Raw genomic sequence first — 15597 nt, 5'->3', positions numbered from 1 at the left:
ATTTGTGTACACTTTACCCCTCCCAATCACTTATCTTCTAGACCCCCCCCCCCCCCCCTTTCCCTGGTTAACAGGCCCCCCACATGGTGTCAACCAGAAATGCATCTAGCTGACACCAACATATTCAGGAGAGCTTGGCTTGGGGCAGTGGGACCGCAGCATGGAATTTCTACCCAGCCTTTGCTGGAGCTCTCCTGTGAAGTATGCTATGTGTGGTGCGTTAAAAAAGGTGCAGGGATGGCGGGGCCTGTCGTGAGGAGGTAACCGTGAGGCACCCCCTCCCAACAGGTCCCAACCATCCCACAACCTTGGTGTGTGATGCATTAAAAACAGGGGGGAACTGTAAAGCCCCATCCCAACTCTCCCCGGAGAAATGTATGAGTATTTAAGTGCCAGGGTGGAAGATATTTACAGTGCCGAAGTGAAAAGTGCCTGAGTTAAGAGGTAGGATCCCGCGGGCGTGGCCCCACCAGAACCACTGGCCGCAGGGCGGGTGAAGCGCCCGGGCCCCGATCAATCCCCGCCCCAGACCACCCACGGCGCCCCGGACACTCAGACTACCATTCTCCATGTCAAACAGCTGAACAGGACAGGTTTAAAAAAATGAAGGAAGTGACCCAAAAATGCTCCAAAATACAAAGTGACTCATAAATTCCCAGTTACCAACAGTAAGTGACTTTGAAATACTTATGAATTAGCAGGAAATGATTTGGAAAAGCTCTTAAATAAGCAGGAATTGACCTGGAAATGCTCCAAAATACAAAGTGACCCGTAAATGCCCAGCAATCAACACAAAGTGACTTATAAATGCTCCTAAATCAGCAGGAAGTGACTGGGAAATACTCCAAAATCAACAGGAAGTCACCCAAAAATGTCCCGAAAATCTATACGAAGTGACCCGGCCAAGCGGCAACAACTTGGGATCAAGCCTTTGAAGCACCCGGCATGGCCAGGAGTGTTTCCGAAGGAGAAAACCCGGGCTCCCGTGACCCGATCTGGATGGGCGGAACTAGACTAGTGAGGGTCAAAGCATCCTTGGCTGGGCCGGGTTGGGCCTGATGGAGGAGAACCATCCAATGTGCGTGATCAGGTTGGGTTCCACACTGTATGAGCGCTCTCCGGGCGCGGCGCGTGCCACCCGGTAAAGGACCGTGTCCTTTGCGTTGCCCTTGGAGCAGAAGGCCAGGTCCAGGTAGGCGGCCGCCCTCAGGGAGGCGTTTCCTGGGTAGAGCACGGCCGGCGTGCAGCACTCTGTGGCGGGCGACACAGCGTAGAGCTGCGGGGACAGGCGGCGCACCTCCAGCAGGTAGTGGCGGCCCAGCAGTTCGGCACTCGCCATCACGTAGACAGTCAGGAGGGCCAGGTGGCCAATGGACGCGCGTACTGACAGGGAGCACGGGTTCTGCGTGACCAGGAACCCCAAGAGCAGGGTGCCACCCAGCAGGCCCAAACCCAACCACTCCAGGAGGCGGTAGGGTTCCGGATTCCAGTAGCGCTGCAGCCGCTCAGGGTGGTACAGCTTGACGTAGAGCGCGCCGGCGGCGAACCGCCGACTCAGGAGCTCCCTCAAGACCCGGAAGAAGTCCGAACGGGGCAAGGCGTCGTCCTCCAGGACCACCGCGTTACGGGGCCGCACCAGTTCGTAGGCCCGCCGCAGGCAGAAGGCGTAGTCCTGCTTCTCTCGCTCGAAGGTGTTGAAGGCTAGGTGGCGGCGATCGGCCAGCCGGCGCAGCACGCGGAAGTGCCTCTCCAGGAGTTTGGCATCCTCATTGACGTGCGGGCCGCTCTCCACATCGCACAGCACCACCTGCAGGTTGGGGGGGAAAAAAAGCATGCTCCTTTATGCTGACCATTTGAGGGATGGTGCGCATTGCTACGCTGGAACACTAGTCAACCCAAGATCAACAAGAATTGACCAGGAAATGGCGTGAAATGACTGAAAATCAACTGGACGTCACCTGTAAGTGCGCCAAAATCAAAAGGAAGTGATGGAAAATAAACGGGAAGTGGCGTGAAATGCCCCAAAATCAAAAGGAAGTGACTGAAAATGGGTTGCCTAGCATTGGCTGCCACTGACGGCCATAGGGTGGCAGCGAATGAACATTCGTTCATGTGCTAATATCGCAAATCGTATCGTGTCGTAGGCTACCCATAGGTTCCCTCCCCTCATGACGTGGTTTGGCTAGCGTACCTGGGCGCAGGGTCTCTCTCCGCAGCCGGCCAGGAGAAGGCTCAGTTGGTACATAACCTGCAGCAGATAGTGGTAATGGAAGCCGTCGCGGCGCCGCGATGTCACCACGGTGACCAGCAGCTCGGGCTCGTCACTGGCGGGGGAGATAGCGGGAGGGTCGGCGCTCTGCCAAAAGCGCAGCGCCTCCTGACCGCGTCGCAGACTCTCGCGCAAGGCGTCCTCGCTGACGGTGTCCAAGTAGACGGAGCGCAGGAAGTAGTAGGAGTAGACCAGGCGCTGGCAGCACAACGGGAGCACCACGCAGAAGGTCAGCGTGAACACCACCAGCGTCTGCGTGGCGCCGCTGGACCAGCGCGCGTGGCGGCTCAGTCGGTGCATCATTTCTCGTCTGTGTGGAAAAAGACCACCGCTCAGTTCAACTTAATATTTGCCGTCATCGGTAGGCTGACGACAATTAGCCTACGTCGCGCTAGGGCTGTCAGAAGTCACATTGGCCCCTGCCGTTCCTACCTGGGCTTGAAATTCAGATTCTCATGGCACATTTGCTTCCATAAAGGTGAGCCCATTTTGACCAAAAACACACGCCCCATGATAAATTTTCACACCCACCGCAAAGAAGATGGCTCGCTTGATGTTTCCACGACGACGAGGCAGGTAGTGGCAAATCAAATGTTTTGACATTTTGTTTTCTCCCCAAGGTAGCCTAAAATGAACAAGTGACCCATAAGTGCCCCAATACCTACAGGAAGTGACCTGAAAATGCTCCAAAAATCAACAAGAAGTGAGCCCAAAATTTACAGGAAGTAACCCATAAGTGCCCCTTGACTAACAAATGACACAAAATATCCCCAAAATTAATAAGAAGTGGCCCATAAATGCCTGAAGTCAACATGAAGTGACCCCCAAATGAATAGGAAGTGACCTTTATGTACCCTGAGACCAACAGGAAGTGACCTGGAAATGCTCCAAAATCAACATGAAGTGACCCTAAAATGAACGGGATCTTAGTACCCAGAGACAAACTAAAAGTAATAATGTTTCCAAATCAACAGGAAGTGACCCGTAAATGCCCCAAGCTCAACAGGAAGTGAAGGAAAATTGGCACGAAAAGGCGTAAAATGCCCCAAAATCAACGGGAAGTGATGGATAATCAACAGGAAATGGCATGAAATGCCCCAAAATAAACAGGAAGTGACCTGTAAATGCCCTAAAATAAACAGGAAGTGACCCTTAAAGGCCCCAAAACCAACAGGAAGTGACCTATAAATACCCCAAAAATCAACAGGAAGTGATTAAAAATCGGCAGCAAATGTCGTAAAATGCCCCAAAAACGAAAAGGAAGTGATGCGTAAATGCCCCAAAATAAACAGGAAGTGACCTGTAAATGCCCCAAAATAAACAGGAAGTAACCCCTAAAGGTCCCAAAACCAACAGGAAGTGACCTATAAATACCCCAAAATAAACAGGAAGTGATGAAAAATCGGCAGCAAATGTCGTAAAATGCCCCAAAAACGAAAAGGAAGTGATGCGTAAATGCCCCAAAATGAACAGGAAGTGACCTGTAAATGCCCTAAAATAAACAGGAAGTGACCCCTAAAGGCCCCAAAACCAACAGGAAGTGACCTATAAATACCCCAAAATCAACAGGAAGTGATGAAAAATCGGCAGCAAAACTCGTAAAATGCCCCAAAAATGAAAAGGAAGTCATGCGTAAATGGCCCAAAATGAACAGGAAGTGACCTTTAAATGCCCCAAAATAAACAGGAAGTAACCCCTAAAGGCCCCAAAACCAACAGGAAGTGACCTATAAATACCCCAAAATCAACAGGAAGTGATGAAAAATTGGCAGCAAATGTTGTAAAATGCCCCAAAAACGAAAAGGAAGTGATGCGTAAATTCCCCAAAATAAACAGGAAGTGACCTGTAAATGCCCTAAAATAAACAGGAAGTGACCCCTAAAGGCCCCAAAACCAACAGGAAGTGACCCGTAAATGCCCCAAAATCAACAGGAAGTGACCTATAAATACCTCAAAATGAACAGGAAGTGATAGAAAATCAGCAGGAAATGGCGTGAAATGCCCTAAAATCTAAAAGGAAGTCATCCGTAAATGCCCCACAACCAACAGGAAGTAACCCCCTAAAGGCCCCAAAACCAACAGGAAGTGACCTATAAATACCCCGAAATGAACAGGAAGTGATGGAAAATCAGCAGGAAATGGCTTAAAATGCCCCAAAATTTATAAGGAAGTGACCCGTAAATGCCCTGAAACCAACAGGAAGTGACCCCTAAATGCGCCAAGACCAACAGGAAGTGACCCGTAAATGCCCCAAAATCAACAGGAAGTGATCCGTAAATGCCCCGAAATCAACAGGAAGTGATCCGTAAATGCCCCAAGACCAACAGGAAGTGACCCGTAAATGCCCCAAAATCAACAGGAAGTGACCCGTAACTGCCCCAAAATCAACAGGAAGTGACCTGTAAATGCCCCAAAATCAACAGGAAGTGAATCCCTAAAGTCCCCAAAATCAACAGGAACTGACCCCTACAGGTCCCGAGACCAAAAGAAAGTGACCTGGAAATGCTCCAAAATCAACATGAAGTGACCCTAAAATGAACAGGAAGTTAACCAACAGAAAATGGTAATGCTCCCAAATAAACAGGAAGTGACCCATAGGATGTGACTGAAACTCTAAAGGAAGTAACATGGCCAGGTGGGGACGACTTGGAAAGTCTTCCGAAGGGAAAAATCCAGGCTCCCGTGACCCGACCTCAACGGGCCAAATGAATTGGAATGAGGTCCAATTTGTTCCTCTTCTGAGTTTATCACTAGTAGACGCTCAACCCGTTTGAAGCAGAGGTTTCATTCAATCACTGCTAGACCTTCCGCTTCAAACTGTTTGGACGGCAGCCAAAATATCCCCCCTAACTATGAAGAGTAGTGCAAAAATTCCTACTGACTTGTCGTCGCGCCAAAACTTAAAAAGAAGCGAGTACAGCATCGATACTTTTCCCATAAATATGCCGCATCCAGATACATTTCAGTATGGCTACTTTTGACAGCCCTACTTAATTCACGATGAAATGATTGGTGGACATCATAAACCTGACGCTGCCTTCACGTGGTATCGTCACGATGGGACATAAGAAATTGTACTGAGAGCATTTTGTTTCATATTTCCCCTCCATTTTTCCACTGACTGGAATCGACGCTTTGCTTCTGTAGCCCACTTCTTCTACCAGTTCAAGTAATTGACTCACTTGGACTTTCAGATGCCCTGTTGCCGGCCGGCAGCGTCCGCGTCCAACGACGTAAAGCGACGTGACGTTCGGTTCGTCCCCCTCAACAAAAAAAAAGGCGGAGGGAGGGGGAAAAAAAGAGGAAAAAAAGGGTAAGAGGGGGGGAAATGCCTGACAGACGGACGGAGGATCAGGCGGCAGGGCAGAAGAGGGGCTCTGTAAATAGAGGACATGTTTATAGCGCTAGATGCGACAAGCACGCTGGGGGCTAAGCGGGTGGGCCGTCATCACATGGCAGCCATCTTGTGTCAGTCCATAAACGTCGTAATGGGTCATTTTTTTGGATAGGGTGCATTTGCGTCCCCAGTTTAAATGAAACTATATTTTCACAAATACTCATTCAACTTTTTTTGTGTGTGTATTATAAATGATAAATTCCAGGATACAGGTTCCTAAATTGTATATATATTTTTTAAGTTCTGGTAAATTACAGAATACCGCTATGTCAACAGTGTGTTTTATCTATTTTTAACTGTCATGAAGATTAAATATGATTTTTGTGTATGATTTTATTCCTGTTTCAATTGTCTTTGTTTTTAATGTTCTTGTTGATTTAATATGATTTTTTTAATGAATAATTTTATCTCTGTATGTGGATCTTCAAGTGATGTAAAGCACTTTGAATTGCCTTACGTTGAATTTTGCCATAAAAATACATTTGTCTCGCCTTTATTGAAATTTAGTCTATACAGTTGTGGTCAAAAGTTGACATACACTTGTGAAGAACATAATGTCATGGCTCTCCTGAGTTCCCAGTTATTTCTACAACTGATTTTTCTCCGATAGAGTGATCAGAACATATACTTCTTTGTCACAAAAAACATTCATGAAGTTTGGTTCTTTTATGACTGCATGTGCATGGCACTGTTTTGTCACTGCCACCATCAGGAAGAAAACGCAAGCTATCACCTGCCGCTGAGAGAAAATTGGTCAGGAGGTTGAAGATTCAACCGAGAATCACCAAAAAGCAGATCTGCCGAGAATTAGAAGCTGCTGGAACACAGGTGTCAGTGTCCACAGTCAAGCGTGTTTTGCATCTCCATGGACCGAGAGGCTGCCGTGCAAGAAGGAAGCCCTTGCTCCAAAAGCGGCACCTTAAGGCTCGACTGAAGTTTGCTGCTCATCACATGGACAAAGAAAGGACCTTCTGGAGGAAAGTTCGGTGGTCAGACGAAACAAAAATCCAGCTGTTTGGCCACAATGCCCAGCAATATGTTTGGAGGAGAAAAGGTGAGGCCTTTAACCCGAAGTACACCATGCCTACCATCAAGCAGTAGTATTATGCTGTGGGGCTGTTTTGCTGCCAATGGAACTGGTGCTTTACAGAGAGTAAATGGGATAATGGAGAAGGAGGATTACCTTCAAATTCTTCAAGATAACCTAACGTCATCAGCCCGAAGATTGGGTCTTGGGCGCAGTTGGGTGTTCCAACAGGACAATGACCACAAACACACATCAAAAGTGGTCATGGAATGGCTAAATCAGACTAGAATTAAGGTTTTCGAATGGCCTTCCCAAAGTCCTGCCTTAAACCCCATTGAGAACTTCTTCAATGCTGAAGACACAAGTCCATGTCAGAAAGCCATCAAATTTAACTGAACTGCATCAATTCTTTCAAGAAGCTTGTGGATGGCTACCAAAAGCGCCTAATTGAAGTGAAAATGGCCAAGGGACATGTTACCAAATATTAGCGCTGCTGTATGTATATTTTTGACCCAGCAGATTTGATCACTTTTTTCTGTTCACCCAAAATAAAGTCATAAAAGACCCAAACTTCATGAATGTTTTTTGTGACAAAGAAGTATCTGTTCCAATCACTCTATCAGACAAAAATCAGAGTTGTAGAAATAACTGGAAACTCAAGAGAGCCATGACATTATGTTCTCCACAAGTGTATGTCAACTTTTGACCACAACTGTAAATAGCCAATACAACTAGACAAAAAAAATCCAAAATAGTAGCTATGATTTTGTTTTATTTTCCTGGGATAAACTATCTTTAATTATATGTTGTTGTAAAAAAAAGTTTTCTGTTCATCCCCAGTGTCCGCTCTGTTGTGTTAGTGTCTCTTTAAGAAAATTGCCCATGTATGAATGACGTCACGGTGGTAGTTTTTCTTTGCAGTTTAATGAAGTACATTCCGTGTGGTTGATCAAAATTCTGTTAAAGCGATATATCCAAGAAATGGAATCATTTCAAAAGCTTTATTTGTAAACTGATAAGATTTTTCATCAAGTATCCAAAGTCACGTTAGCTGTTATGCTAGCAAAGCTAGGCTGAGGGCTAACTTTAGCGCAAAATGTCCCCTATGTTACGTCCAAATGCCACTCTTTAAAGTGATCCTCTGATTTAAATACATGTAGGCTCTAATAAACCACAATTGTTCTCTTGTACTAAAATATGTTGTTAGAAACACATAAAATGTTAAATCAATGGCAATATTTTAGAATATTTAGTCCATATTTTGACCGTTAGTTGGCGCCATGGTTTGCGGGCTCGCAGTGATGACGTACTTGGTAGCTTTCCAAATGTGTAGCATGTTCAACAATTGCTTATTGCTGCCTAAACTCGCGAAGTAAAATGCCACGATGTGCTGCTTTTGGATGCAATTTCCAGTCAAATGGAAACAAGGGGAGTGTCGTGAGTGGTCAAGGTGGAATTATTATTTTTACTGAATAAATCTGCATAAGTGGAAGCTTCTACCCACCACGCGTTACAACTGGCGCCCGAACATTTTTCCCAGATCCTCAGTCAAGTGAGGGTCCCATCGCGTCTGCAATAATGGTTTTGGATCCGTCCATTTATTTTTATTCGTCGGCCCCACAGCGGCTTTTCGGATCAGTCTATTTTGTGGAATCGACCTAATCGCGGCTGCTATATTGCCACGGGATCAGTCTAATTCCTGGATCTTCGAGTGAGTAAAAAACACGGATTTGGATTAGTATTGCTCTTTTTTGTTGACTATTCTCCATGGGAGTTTTCCCCAAATCATACTAAATAATTAAAGCACTATGGCACGCGACCGTGACTCTGACGTGGACTTTACAACAATGTTGGAGTTCGTGAGGGAACGCGTGTTTGCGTACTGCTGAGCTCCCGAGTGAAGCGTGGTCAAGGTGGAAATATTATTTTTTGTGAATAAAAGTGGAAGCTTCTCCCTTTTCTGGTACTTTTATATACGTATCCTAGCTACCACGCGTTACAATGTACAAGACCTGAATGACACAAGGTGTGCTCTTTGGCCTGTACTGTATGTAAAGCACATGACAGCTCTGGATGCTAACAATCAACATAATCATATTGGGAAAACGTTTGAAAATGCAATATGCTTACCTCGAATATCTGCTAATAAAACCGGACAGCATACACTCTCGTTCCCAACCGGACTTCCCAAAAGGACTCTCTCGCATCACCAGTTTTGCTCAACTTTTGTCTTATCGGGTATTTGCTGCACGCATTTTCCCCTGAAGCTCGTCTTGTGAACGACCGACAGTGCTGTCCTGCTCTTCACTTTTCAGATCTGGTTCAAATAGGAAGGGTAGAACTCACTACATGTTGGGAAAGCTAACGAGTGACAAACTGAAATTTTGGCATTCGGGGCCAGTGACGTCACGCACTGCGACGTAACAAGAATGGCGACCTATCACTTAAAATAATTTTAAAAACTTTAGTAACCCTTTAACACCGAACGTGTCGGCAGCGACGCGTTTACGCATATCGTCTTTGAAGCTTCGTCACGCTGCAATTACGTCACCCACGTGCCGCTGGTTGGTCTCATTTGAAAGTGCGGAAGTTGATGTCCACACCAGTTTTTATTTGAAGTCAATCGACCAAGAAAAACGGGAGATAATGTCATTTGAGTTTTATAGTTTTACTGCACTCATAAATATGCATTAAAACGCTGCATGTACCATGTATCTATCTCCATATTTCCCTCATTTCTTGTGGACGGCAGCGCGCAAACGGCGAAAGAGTAGGCTGTGTGACGCAGCTCCGTGACCTGTTCAAGCTTTATTGAGTGCGCAAAAAAAAAAAAAAAAAAAAAAAAAAACTTTATTGTACGGAAGCGTATTGCATTCACTTGAAAAAGAAAAAAATGGGAGGCTGTTTTTTGAAATAATTTTTTTTCAACCCTCCGTTTTTCTGAGTAATTTATTTATGGGGCTGTTTTTTTTAATTAATTTTTTTTTCAACCCTCCGTTTTTCTAATTAATTTATTATTGGGTTTGTTTTTTGAATTATTTTTTTTCCTCAACATCGTTTTTCTAATTAATTTATTTTTGGGTTTGTTTTTTGAATTAATTTTTTTTTCCGACTTTGTTTTTCAACATAATTTATTTTCGGGTTTGTTGCTTGAATTAATTTTTTTTTCAACTTTGTTATTTTGAAAAACAAGGTTGGAAAAAAACATTATGTTTGTGAGTGTTTTTTGAATTATTTTTTTTTCCTCAACATCGTTTTTCTAATTAATTTATTTTTGGGTTTGTTTTTTTGAATTAATTTTTTTTCCGACTTTGTTTTTCAAAATCATTTATTTTCGGGTTTGTTGTTTGAATTAATTTTTTTTTCATCTTTGTTATTTTGAAAAACAAGGTTGGAAAAACACAAATTAATACAAAAAACAACCCCAAAAATAAATGATTTTGAAAAACAAAGTCGGAAAAAAAATTAATTCAAAAAACAAACCCAAAAATAAATTAATTAGAAAAACGATGTTGAGGGGAAAAAAATTTCAAAAAACAAACCCAAAAATAAATTAATTAGAAAAACGGAGGGTTGAAAAAAACATTAATTCAAAAAACAGCCTCCCATTTTTTTCTTTTTCAAGTGAATGCAATACGCTTCCGTATTTATTATTGGGTCTCATGCCTGAAAATTTTGAATTGAACTGAACTACTTGTCAATATTTTTTAAAATACTTTTTTTTTCCAATGTTATATATATTTTGTCTTTACTATAAACTATTCAATTTTTATGTAGATGTGTGTTCGAGAAGCTTGATTGCATGTAGGTGTATATACTTTTGATAAGGTGATGGGTACAACACCTAACTTCACAAAGAGATATCCAGTCTAAACCTTTTATGTGTTAGATGATATATGTAATTTTTTTTTCTCACTATTTTGCACTGTATATAACCTGTTTTGACCATAGTATGTGTAAAGGCCAAAAACGCCTATGACCATACCTGCTGTTTGTGTTGAATTGTCAAACATAAAACTATTCAATCTTATTTTTTTCTATTGAATGTTTAACCTAACAAGTTGAATAAATATGATCAAGCTTCAAAACGGTTGGTCGAGCATGTTTGGCAGTGGGACGTCAACATTACAAATTTTGAAAAAAGATTTTGGGATTTTTTTTTTTTTCTTTTTTTTTTTTGTCTTTTTGGGTCCAAAATGTGGATTAAAATTGGTCAGTGAAGAAAACAACAGTTTGGACATGAAGTTCAAGGTGTCCTGAAAAAAGCGACCCAACTTGGCGATTGTAAACAACTTCTTCTTTGAAATATAAAGGCAACATCAAATGCATGCAAATTCGGCCAAAATAGGCTTAGGTGTTAAAGGGTCGAAAGAAAAACATTAAGAGGGGTTTTAATATCAAATTATTATAACTCATACTATCATTTATGTTTTAAGAATTACTTGTCTTAAAAATTGAGGATCCCTTTAAAAAAAAAAAAAGTGACCCATTTGTTTTTCGTGAGTTGTGGCGCTATCTGGCGGCCAGCAGCTGTCACGACACTCTTATCGGTGGCCAAGGTACGCATGCGCGTACGCATATCACCTGTATTACAGAGCCAGATAAGAAAAATCAGAGCCGGCGGGCGGCGTTAGTAACCGGCGGGGGCCATCTTAAGACAGTGGACTTTTCTAGATTCTGGTGGGCTCGTTACAGTGAACCAATCACTATAAATTAGGGCTGTCAAGCGATTAAAATTTTCAATCGAGTTAATCACAGCTTAAAAAAATAGTTAATTGTTTTTCTGCCTTTTTCGTGTTATGTGTAAGCAGTGTAGGTCCCCTGTTTGTCTTGTTTTGTTTAGTCTGGGTACGATCTATCTAATACAATGTGCTCTATGCTCTTCAATACACGTATTATCACGCTTTATATATGCCACCGTTTAACAGAGGCTTTAACTCCCTGGTGAGCTGGAACGTACGGGGGCTTAACAACCCTATCAAGCGTAACAAAATATTCTCTCATTTATCTAAATTACAATGTCATATTGTTTACCTACAAGAAACCAAATTACTTAATAAAGATCATGCAAGATTGCTAAGAGGCGGTTTCACGCAATGTTTCCATTCAGATTTTAATAGCAAATGCAGAGGGGTTGCAATTCTGATACATCGAGATGTTCAATTTATAGAGACTAAAACAATCAGGGACAAAAATGGTCGCTTTGTAATTACGCAAGGTCAATTATTTAACCGACCAGTCGTCTTAGCAAATGTCTATGGCCCTAACTGGGATGATGCCACATTTTTCTCGTCTCTTTTCTCTCTGCTACCAGATCTTGACTGCTATGATTTAATATTGGCTGGTGATTTGAATTGCACTTTGAATCCTGCTCTTGACCGGTCTAGCTCTAAATCCACGGCATTTAGTAAATCTGCCATTTGCATTAATGAATTTCTTGATGCATATGGAGTAGTGGACCCTTGGAGATTCAGGTATCCTACATCTAAGCAATTTTCATTCTTCTCCCCGGTACACCAAAGCTACTCCAGAATTGATTATTTTTTGATCGATCAAAAACTATTACATTTGGTGACTCAAGTGGAATACGCCAGCATTGTGATATCGGATCATGCACCAGTCATATTGCAGCTGAACTTTCCAGAAAATGCCCAAAATTATTTTTGGCGTCTAAATTGCAGATATTTGTCAGATGACAAGTTTGTTGAATTCATCAACACACAAATTGACCTCTTCTTGGATCTAAACGAAACACCAGGGATTACTTATTCCTTAATTTGGGAGACCTTAAAAGCTTATTTAAGGGGACAAGTGATATCCTATATTGCCACAGAAAATAAATTAAAGACAAAAAGAGCCTCACAGCTAATGGATCGTATTAAAGAAGTAGACCAATTACACGCAATAAGACCCACAAATCGCTTATATAAGGAAAGAATCTTGCTCCAAACAGAATTTGACTCCATTACCAACAATAGGGCCATTGACCAGTATCTACGATCCCGTCTTACTTTTTACGAACATAGCGATCGCGCTGGCAAGCTGTTATCTCACCAGCTAAAACAGTCATCTACTGCAGGCTTTATAGCAGCAATTAAAGATGAACAAGGGCGTATATTAACAGACCAAAAAGCCATCAATACAGAATTTAAATCATTTTATGAAAAGCTCTACTCCTCCACAGTATTTGACCAAACTTCAACTGAATCATTTTTTAATGACATTAACTTACCCACGCTACAGGAGGTGGATAAAAAATCACTTGAATCTGATATTACACAGTCCGAAATTAGTGATGCCATCAGAAAAATGAAACCTGGGACTGCTCCTGGCCCGGATGGTTTTCCTATAAGCTTCTTTAAAAAATTTAAAACCAAACTAGTTCCACTCTTGTTTAAGGTTTGCGAAGAGATTCTTGATAAAAAAGTCCTTCCGGAAACTATGACACAAGCAACAATTTCTCTCCTGTTAAAAAAGGACAGAGACCCTTTGCTCTGCGAATCATACCGCCCAATTAGCCTCCTGAACTGTGATTACAAAATAATATCAAAAGTGTTAGCAAGTAGGTTAGAAAAAGTATTATCAAAACTAATACACCCCGATCAGACAGGATTTATGACTGGTAGGCAAATTTCTGACAATCTGCGTCGTGTCTTGAATGTAACTTATCAACGAAACGACGCCTCACCACAAGTTGTGATCTCTCTAGATGCACAAAAAGCATTTGACAGAATTGAATACAATTTCCTATTTGCTGCACTTAAGGAATCTGGATTTGGCCCAGTATTTCGGTCTTGGATTTGTATTTTATATGCGACACCGCAGGCTTCAATACGAACAAACAAAACCGCGTCAGATTTCTTCCCTCTTTTCCGTGGGACAAGGCAGGGCTGCCCATTAAGTCCCTTGCTTTTTAATATCGCTATTGAACCTTTGGCAATTATGCTTAGAGAAACTGCCCCGTTGACTGGAATACAAAGAGGAGGACAAATCAACAAATTATCTTTATATGCAGATGATCTTCTTCTCTTTCTTTCTAATCCACTCAACACTATCCCTTTAGCTCTTGCTGTTATTACTAAATATGGACTAGTGTCCGGCTAGAAGTTAAATCTGTCCAAAAGCGTACTATTTCCAATTAACGAAAAAGCCCAACCATTGAATTTCCAAGGCTTCCCATTTAAGGTAAATAAAGACCACTTTACTTACCTAGGTGTGGAGGTTACTTATAACTATAAAAGATTATTTGAGAATAATTTCACTAAAGCACTTAATAAGGTCAAACAAGATTTAAAGAGATGGTCAAATCTGCCTCTGTCCCTGGTGGGAAGGATTAATTCGGTAAAAATGTATATATTGCCCAAATTTCTTTATCTGTTTAAAATGATTCCAGTTTTCATCCCTAAAGCCTATTTTAAAGAATTGGATAAACACCTGTCAATGTTCATTTGGAATAAAACTACACCTCGAATTAGGAGAGAGTTCCTGGAAAGAAAAAAAGAACATGGTGGCCTTGCGTTACCAAATTTCCTCTACTACTACTGGGCTGCAAACATTCAAATGCTATTATTCTGGCTTGAAGATGGCTCAGAGCCTGATTCCCCACCATGGGTCATGATGGAAAAACATTCCAGCGAGCCAGTCTCTCTTGGTTCCCTAATATGTAGCTCTTTGCCACTGAGTAAAAATAATTGGACAAACAATGAAATTGTACGTGGCTCCTTAAAAATCTGGTTTCAGTTTAGAAGACATTTTCAATTCAGGTGCACTTTAACTGCAACACCCATTACTTCCAATGTCCACTTCGCACCATCACTTATTGATCCATCTTTTCAGCGATGGAAAAAGGGAGGTCTATCGTGCATAAAAGATCTCTTTAGAAATGACAAATTTGTTGCTTTTAACCAACTAAGAGAAGATTTCGGCCTGTCACAATCAGATTTCTTTAGATATGTACAAGTTCGTAGTTATGTGAAAGAAACATTCTCACTTACTTTACCACCGAAAACCTGGCTTGACGACTGTTTAGAATTGGACCCCTCCATTAAAGGTGTCGTCTCAGCTCTTTACGACAGGATTCAGAGTGCGGCATCTCCATCATTAAATCATTTGAAACTCAAATGGGAGGAAGAGTTGGGCGAGCAGCTTACTGATAACACCTGGCAAGCTGCTATTAGTTCAATCCATTCATCATCTATATGTATAAGACATGGTTTAATCCAGTTCAAGATTCTTCATAGGTTACACTGGCCACCAAGTAAAATTTCAAAACTGCATACAGGTGCCGATCCAGCATGTCCAAGATGTGGCCTTACCCCAGCTAATTTGAGCCATATGTTTTGGTTGTGTCCCAAGCTTTATGCATTCTGGAGAGAGATTTTCAATGCACTGTCCTCCTTATGCAACAAGGATATTGCGCCAAACTGCACAACAGCGTTGTTTGGGATTGTCCCATCAAAGATGTTAGTTTCATTTCACCAGGCCAGTGCAATAGCTTTTATTACTTTACTCGCTAGGCGCATGATTTTATTTAATTGGAAAAAAACTGAGCCTCCATATTTTAAGAGCTTGATTGAAGACGTCATGGCCAACCTAAAATTGGAACACTTGAGACATGTTTCTAATGGCTCTCTCCAGACCTATGAAAAAACATGGCATCCATTTATAACCTTTTTTCAGACTGAATTTAAAACCTAGCTTTAGCGACCATCCAATGTGTAACAACCTTGCTTCCCCTTTATTTATTTATTTACTCATTCTATAATGAGTTCTCTGCTTTATATTCCAAGGTATTCAGATTCCCATATATTGTTTTGAAAATAATGCTGAACTTATGTGCCCCTCATGAAATACTCTTGGGTGCTGCCCAGTTCTTCCTACCTACCCATAGAGCCTGTGCTCCCCC

The 15597-nt window shown here is 42.1% G+C and overlaps 1 protein-coding gene across 1 annotated transcript; it reads right to left on the bottom strand.

Annotated features, from left to right (window-relative positions):
* Positions 1-164: 164 nt before the first annotated feature.
* Positions 165-5808, bottom strand: pgap4 (post-GPI attachment to proteins GalNAc transferase 4). The gene is made up of 3 exons (XM_057843798.1): positions 5451-5808; positions 2192-2579; positions 165-1807 (listed from the first exon to the last, which is right to left on the bottom strand). The coding sequence occupies exons 2-3, from the start codon at positions 2570-2572 to the stop codon at positions 1025-1027; spliced, it is 1164 nt and encodes a 387-aa protein (XP_057699781.1). The 5' UTR covers positions 2573-2579; positions 5451-5808; the 3' UTR covers positions 165-1024.
* Between the last annotated feature and the right edge of the window lie 9789 nt (positions 5809-15597).

This window comes from Corythoichthys intestinalis, chromosome 8 (assembly GCF_030265065.1).
Source record: "Corythoichthys intestinalis isolate RoL2023-P3 chromosome 8, ASM3026506v1, whole genome shotgun sequence".
NCBI lineage: Eukaryota > Metazoa > Chordata > Actinopteri > Syngnathiformes > Syngnathidae > Corythoichthys > Corythoichthys intestinalis.
Note: the sequence above shows the minus strand (reverse complement) of the source record. Positions and strands in the feature narration are given on the sequence as shown.